The following is a 7,741-nucleotide window of genomic DNA, read 5'->3' on the forward strand; positions in this document are numbered from 1 at the left end:
TAGAATCCTATTCCCATTTTCCAAAGCATCACTAGAAACATTCCTCCAGCTGTTTTTATCCCAAAAAACAAAATCCAACCCACCACCTCAATAAAACCGAACAAAGTCATAAACCTATAAGCTTCCAAAAAATCATAGTTGTCCAATGTTGTACTCCTGTAAACAACTTCCAAATTTTTTGTCCACCTTGATAAGAATTATGCTAGCATCAGCCACACATGCACAAAGCTAGCACAACTCGAATTGAGAACTCAAATGAAATAAGCTAAGCGCATAGAAGATATAAACCAATGTAACATTCAAGCAGAAGTTCATATTATATATAAAAAAACTGGGAATCGAATTTTGTTCACAATCGAAAAGGAAAAAAATGAAAAACAGCCAATATAACAGAGAAAAATTTGACAACCCAAATCAGGGAATCAAATTTTATTCACAATCCAATCAAATGGACTTCACTTTTCACTTCATATTTTTGATCGAGAACTCCAATCAAAAGCAGGCATCGAGCAGACAGCAACAGCACAGAGCAGCCAAACTGCAACATTCATAAAATCGGATAACAAGTTGGGAAAAGTATTACACATTGGGAAATGCAGTGCAGCTTAAAAAAAACGAACAGTGAGGTACTTTCCCTGTCTAGAAACGACAACATTCTATAGGTGTACTACAGAAGATTATTGTCGTATGTACAACCTCAAAAACATCAAACACCACTTAAATGACTGGGTTGCCCTTGACTTTGATGACATAACATAGAACGAGTTTCAATTTCGAGAATGATATAATAAATAGATAAAAATGACTAATTAATGGAATGCATTCTTCTAAGCAAAGAATGTAATCTTATGTGTTTTAATTTTTTCAATCAGCATTATATTATTAGTTTACAATGTCACAGTGGATTCGTGTTGTATTCTTTTTGTCCTTTTTTTTTTATAAAAAATTAATATAAAATATTGATGTGATTTAATCGTGATTATTTAAATAAATATCTTCTTCCGTTTGGTAAGTATCTTCATGAAAAAGGGTAATTTGGGAACAAAAGTCATCGCCCCCCGGCCAAGACTAGGACTATTCATGTGAACCCATCTTTCAAGAAAAAAGGTGTAAAACAGGATTGACTAAGACAACCACCAGGGACCGAGTTGACTCAGTGCCAAACTCAACAAGACCAACCCAGATCTGAGTCAAGACTCAACTCAGTTTCACAGATTTTACAAAACGAAATACAGAAAGTAAAGAAGTAGAAGAAGAAGAAGAATAAGAAGGAAATTACATACCAGCCCTCCATACAGCCACTGCTGCTGCTTTGTTGTTGTTGGGGGGGAGGCTGGGCATACTGAGGGGCGTAGGGAGGAGGGTACCCTTGGGGGTACCCCTGAGGTGGAGGGTATCCCTGCGGTGGATATACCGGCGGTGGATAAGCGTCTTTAGGATATCCTTCCGGTGGATAACCTACTCCAATTCCAATTTACACAAACAAAAGTGGCAAAAACACAAATCAGAACAAAAACCAAGTCACAAAATTCAAAACTTCATCAAACTACTTCGACTCTTTATACAGATCTAAATAACATTAAGAAAAATCCCAAACATGGAAATCTACTTACCCTGAGGTGGAGGAACACCAACAGGGGGCTGCTGCTGGTTGTAGTAGCTCATTGTTGTTGGCGGTGTTAAAAGTAAGAAAAAACAAAAAACCCAGAAATTTTTTTTTGAATTTTTATCTTTTGTTCCAGGGGCTGTTGCTCTTTTGCCTCTGCAATAAGTTGAGAAAAGTTATAAATGGATGGAGAGAGAGAGAGGAGAGGGGAGGAGGAGGCGTAGGAGGTTGGTTTTCGACAGGCTGTGTCGGATGTTCGTTTTAAATACGTTATTTGTTTTTTTTTTTAATTCTTTTTTATCCAATAAAAAAATTAGAAAGGCTGCAAATGTTGAATGGGGACATGGGAATTGGGAGGTGGGTTTTTATTTGGGGAAAGGGATCAGGGATTTCTTCCACTTAATCATTCTTATTAAAAAATTTAAATTTTTGAAATTTAATTCAACGACTATAAAAACGGATGCATTCTAAAAGTTATAATAACTTTAGTCATTTGATTAAATTTTAAAAATCTGAATTGTTTGATAAGGAGGATTAGGTGGAAGAAATCCAAAAATGATCCATTTCCTTTATTTAGGTCTTTACTGGGGAAGGAAAGGAAACCAAAGGGAGATTTGTTTTGTACATGCATCCAATTATCCAAATAGCATAGGTTTGTTTAAAATATCTACTAGAAGATAAGCACACACTTGTGTGTGAACAATTTCATTTTCTTTTTTGTTTTTTTTAAAGAGTGTGATTAGTTCTTAATATTACATAATTACCAATTTGTCATTTTTATGTAAATATTGTGTATCAAATGTGATGGTAAAATAGGAAAAATGAGGATATGATTGTCATTTTCTCAAAAGATAAAAAATTACTATTTTGCCCTCCTCATGTCAACATTGTGTATAAAAAAGTGAGGGCAAAATTGGAAAAAAATGGCAAAAAGTTGACAAGGAGGGTTCTCTTAATATAATAGATAGATTTAAGTGGATATATTGATATACAAGTTCGTAAAAATATTAGTGGATATACTGATATCTATATCGTTTGTCCACGATGGAAATTAAAAGTAGTTGTTGGTGGTGTTCTTTAGACCTGACATTCGTGTCGTATTTTTCGTGTTCGTATCGTTTTCGTGTTATACCTGATATCTTAATGGGTCGTGTCGTGTATGACACACCCCGTCCCGAATGAGGGCATGCTGGCCGTCACGTGAGAGTGACGTAACCATTTACACAGTTCGGAAGCTTTAAAAATACAATTATTAAGATGAAACACCCGAGGGTGAGTCCTACTTTTGTGAATTATGTCATAACACCGTTGGATTCCTCGTGGCCACCAAAGCCCTGCTATCTAGAACCTAGAGGGACGCAAAACAAAGTTGAGTGGGTCAGTAAAACAAAGTTTTTTGAAAACATTTCATTTAAAACATTTCTAACCCCTCGCTGTAAAACCTATATACTTTCCCAGAAAATAACATAATAGCATATACCTTCAAATATCTCAAATCATCAATCTTTATCAAAACCAGAAAGTATGCCATGCCATAATGTCAAAAACAGAATATGGATGCATCAATATAACAGGTGAAATAAGGAATCAACCGGAGACCCTGCAGTTGGTCCTGTACGGTTAATTATATAGCTCAATATCCAATCCAACCGGAGTCACCACAATGACATGTACGACGCTACTCTGCACGTAAGTCGGAACTATCTGAAGTAGTTTGTACAACAAGAATGGTGTAATAATATGCTCTAGTGCTTCTCTTATCAATCATCTGTGCACATAATCTAAGGTCACCTACCAGTCGGAACCACCTCTAGTGATCTGTACGACTAGCATGTCGGAACCCTCTCATGATCTGTACGACATGCATCCAAAACTTGGATACAAGGTGAGCGTGCGGTGCGATGAATACTATAAGCACTAACACCAAGGGTGCAGGTTATGAGCTCTCAACATAATTCGCATTATCAACAATTCACATGATTAACATAAAACTCACCTGATACTCACATGTGCGTCCACAGCACCAATTCACATATATATGCATCAATTACTAATTCATATAATTCATAATATGCATGCATGGCATTTGAAAAACATACTTTCATTTAAATTCAATTTCTGGGAAAATCAATAGTATATAGGTAAATACAGAAAATAACTGCCCACTCACCTGGAGTTCGCCCAACAACTCCCTAGCACAACACATCAAGGAGTCATGGCGATCGGCGCCTAGAACAATAATCAAATCTAACCTCAGAAATCATATCGATAGAATATATAACTTATATAAAACACGTCACTACGTAGTTCGATCCGAAAGATCTGCAACTCATATTTCAAATCCATAACTTCCAGAGGTCCACAATATACCTCTAGGACAACATCCTAAAATTTCATTACCATCCAACGGTCGGATCTCCGTCAATTTCCAAAACCAGTGACGGTTAACATTTTATTTTATGAACTTACAACTCCAATTCCGAAAGATCCCTAAATCGGATTCCCGATCCGTAAGTTCCTATAATCCTCAAATATTACGTATTACAACGTATCAAAGTTTGGTGACGATCCGACGGTTGGATCGTCGATTCACCTTTTGGCCTAACCACGAATCGTAACGAACTTAGGTTCAATTACTCAATTTACGTCCATCAATTATCAAAACTGAACCTAGAACCTTAAACACATGCTAAGAATGACATTGGCCGGCCATTGGCCATGCGCCGCCGCACGGGCCGCCGCGGGTGGCGGTCGGCCGTCCCGGCTCGCCGGAAAATCCAACTATTTCCAAAAATTCTCAAAAAATACATAATTGAAGATCTCAATGAGTAGAGTAAAATTTATACCTGAGGCTAAGGCCAATTTTTCCTAGAAACACTTCAATTTCACCAAAATCCGTGTGGAACCCTAGAATTGGGTGAGTGAAAGAAAACATTTCAAGATTTGAAGAATTTGAACAAGAAAGTCGCGGCACCCACGGGTGCGTTCTTCACCAATTCACCATCAAATTTCATGATTTTTTGGGTGAAACATGAAGAGGGAAGGCCTAGGTGTTGATTGGAAGTGGTACCTTGATCCAATTTGTGAGAATTCCGGTGAAAATCGTCGGAATTTGGGTGTGGGTGTTGCGGGTCGAAACGGGTCGCGGGTGAAGACCTATTTTTCTTCCTTCTCCCCTCTGCTTCTCGCCCTCTCTCCTTTCCTCCTTTCTCTGCTCCGATTGGCCGGTCTCCTGTCTCTCTTCTCCCCATTCGCCAGCACTCTCTCCTTTCTCTCCCGGAGCTCTTGCTTTCTTTTCCTCTGGTTGGGCAGTTTTGCCCAATCTCTTCTTCTTCTTCTTCTTACGCGCGCACACACACACAAACCTTCTTTCTTCTCATCCCAACCATCCATTTATTTCTTCATTAAATCTGGGCCGTCCACTTTCATAAAAGAAATTCCAGATTTTACTAAATTATAATTCCTAAAATGCCCAAATTTCAAACGTTAATAAATTCTTCGATATAACTCCAAATCACGCACCGTCTGCGCCCACGCATCCGTAGCGACGAGTACTACGAGGATATGTCAAAAAAATCTTAGATGGCACGACACAACGATTAACCTCGAATAATGCGCGTGCCTCAAAGGGCATTTTTGTAAAATCCTTTATTAAAACTTTAAAACTCTAAAAATCAGGGACGGGCTGTCACAATCTACCCACCTTAAAAAATTTCGTCCTCGAAATTTACACAATCTTTACAATCCATCGATATCCATAAAACAACCTGGAACACATCCCTATCATTCGATCTTTTGTCTCCCAAGTAGTTTCTTCTGCTGAATGATTCCTCCATAAAACTTTTACCAAGTACACTGTTTTATTTCTCAGGACTTCCTCTTTCTATTCCAAAATAATCATGGGTTCCTCATTATAAGTCAAATCCGGATTAATCTTTAAGGGCTGAACCGGAATCATACACAACGAATTTGCTACTTTGTAACGAAGCATCAAAACATGAACTACACTATACACCTTATCCAATCCCGAAGGTACTCAAACTTGAAAGTATTTCACCGATTCCTTCAATAGTCAAAGACGGTCTGATGTACTTAGGATTTAACTTGTCTTCCATTTCGACCCGAACCGCACCTTTCCAAGGTGATAATTTCAAAAACATCCAATCTCCTGCATTACACGTCCGGTCAGTGGGTGAAGTTTTGTGTGGTCATGTGGGTGAAGTTTTATTTGGACTAATTCAAAGATTTTCCTAAGTTTTTGGAACATTTAGGACTTAGTTAGTTTTGTTAGTTGTGACCAACTAGGACCACACACAAGCACCCATAATTTTTTCCCTCTCTCTCTCCCGTTGACTCTCTCTCTCCCTTCCCTCTCAGATTTCCTTCCATTTCCGTACAAACTGTACGGTCAACCTCAAACTCTTTCAACTAGTCGTGGATTGACGTTAAAAAGGTGATGTTCTTGTTCCTTACAAGCTCCTGAGTCCACTCGTACAATTTTTAGGACTTGAAAGCTTGTAAAAACCGAGAAACCATAACCTCCGATTTGAGGTACTGTTCATGCACATGTAAATGTGTAGTTTTCCTAGAGTTTTGAAGTTCTAGGGAGCTTAAGGACTTCTCCACAAAGCTCGGAAAAGAAAAATGAAGTGATTTGGACGTCGGGAAACTCGGGAACAGGGAGTTGCAGGTTTAGCGGGAATATCGAAGGATTTTCCTGCGAGTTCCATCGGTTTTAGGACTTTTGAAAGGTAAGGTTTTGTTCTACTTGTCCTAAGTTTCAATTTGGTTCAAGTTTTGTGGAATTTGGTTGAGAATTGGACAAGATATAAAGGTTTTCGTGATTTTCCAGTTTCCGATAAACAGCGACTGGCGAGGCTAACTGGAGAAGAAGATAGAATATTTCGTCAGAGTTGATGGAATATTTTGATGCCGTCAGGTAAAATTAACGGTTTCTGTTACTTTTTAACGGAATATTCCTAATGAGGTTAAAGGATTCCATTAGGGTCCCTGCGCGTGGCTGTGCGTGTTGCCGTGCCCTTGCCGGCGCGTGGGACGTCGGAAATTTTTTCTAAAAATATGGGGATGTTCGTGAGGTTGTATAGATCACGTTGGTATATTTAAACATCCCATTTGAGCAATGTATGAGAAGTTATTAGCTAGTATTGGTTGTGTGCTTTAAATTAATGTTTTTATAGTTGTTTCGCATATAGGGGAGACTTATCCCGAGGACGAGCGCAGTCAAAGGTGACTAGGAGGCTACAACCCTTCGACATACCAGTGAGTGGGCTTTTGGTTTTAAGTATATACGTATATGCTTGATATTTTCCAAAAAAAATGCATTTAAATGAGTTATGCTTTGAAAAATGCCATGGCTATTGATTTATGCTTAAACCATGAGTTAGAGTTGTATGCATAAATGTGATTTGGTGTTGTGGGCGCTTAGGTAAGTTCCAGGTTAGTTTATGAATTGTGAATGTGTATTGAATGATTGTGATTAATTGAGAAACATTGAGCTCATAAACCTGCACCTTGGTGTTAGTGATTAGCCAAAGATATGACACATGCCTGAATATAATGTCACCTTCCGCACCATATGCTCACATTGGATCCAATTTAGGTGCACAGTCTTGTCGTACAGACCATTATAGGTGGTTCCGACTCGTATGTGACTAGCGATTTATCGCACAGCTATCATGAGAGCATAGTATTGAGCATAATTATATTAAACCCAGTCTTGTCGTACAGACCTTTTCAATGGTTCCGACTTGTGTGCAGTGTAGTGCCGTATAGGTCATTTAGAGTGACTCCGACTAGATTGACTAATGAGTTATGAATTCAGCCATACAAACTTCTACAGAGGTTCTGGCTAATGTGTTATTTTCCATGAATTTATTTTCACATGAGTTACTTATTCTATTTTATGTATTGGCATGTCATACTTATGATTATGAATATATGAAGCATGATTTGAATATATATTTAGATGTATATATTTATATTCTATTTCTGGGAAAATTATACATGTTTTACGGCGAGGGGTTAGAGTATTTTGATCATGAAATGGTTTTGAAAAACTTTGTTTTTGCCCACTCACATTTTCTATTTTGCGCCCTTCCAGGTTTTAGGCAGACT

At 38.1% G+C, this 7,741-nt stretch overlaps 1 protein-coding gene across 1 annotated transcript; it reads right to left on the reverse strand.

Moving 5' to 3' along the window:
- Positions 1–293: 293 nt before the first annotated feature.
- LOC103432350 (cysteine-rich and transmembrane domain-containing protein WIH2) lies at positions 294–1,945 on the reverse strand. The gene is made up of 3 exons (XM_008370539.4): positions 1,614–1,945; positions 1,284–1,458; positions 294–538 (listed from the first exon to the last, which is right to left on the reverse strand). Exons 1-3 carry the CDS (start codon positions 1,663–1,665, stop codon positions 493–495), a joined length of 273 nt encoding a protein of 90 aa, XP_008368761.1. The 5' UTR covers positions 1,666–1,945; the 3' UTR covers positions 294–492.
- Between the last annotated feature and the right edge of the window lie 5,796 nt (positions 1,946–7,741).

Source organism: Malus domestica, chromosome 10, assembly GCF_042453785.1.
Source record: "Malus domestica chromosome 10, GDT2T_hap1".
In the NCBI taxonomy this organism is placed as follows: domain Eukaryota; kingdom Viridiplantae; phylum Streptophyta; class Magnoliopsida; order Rosales; family Rosaceae; genus Malus; species Malus domestica.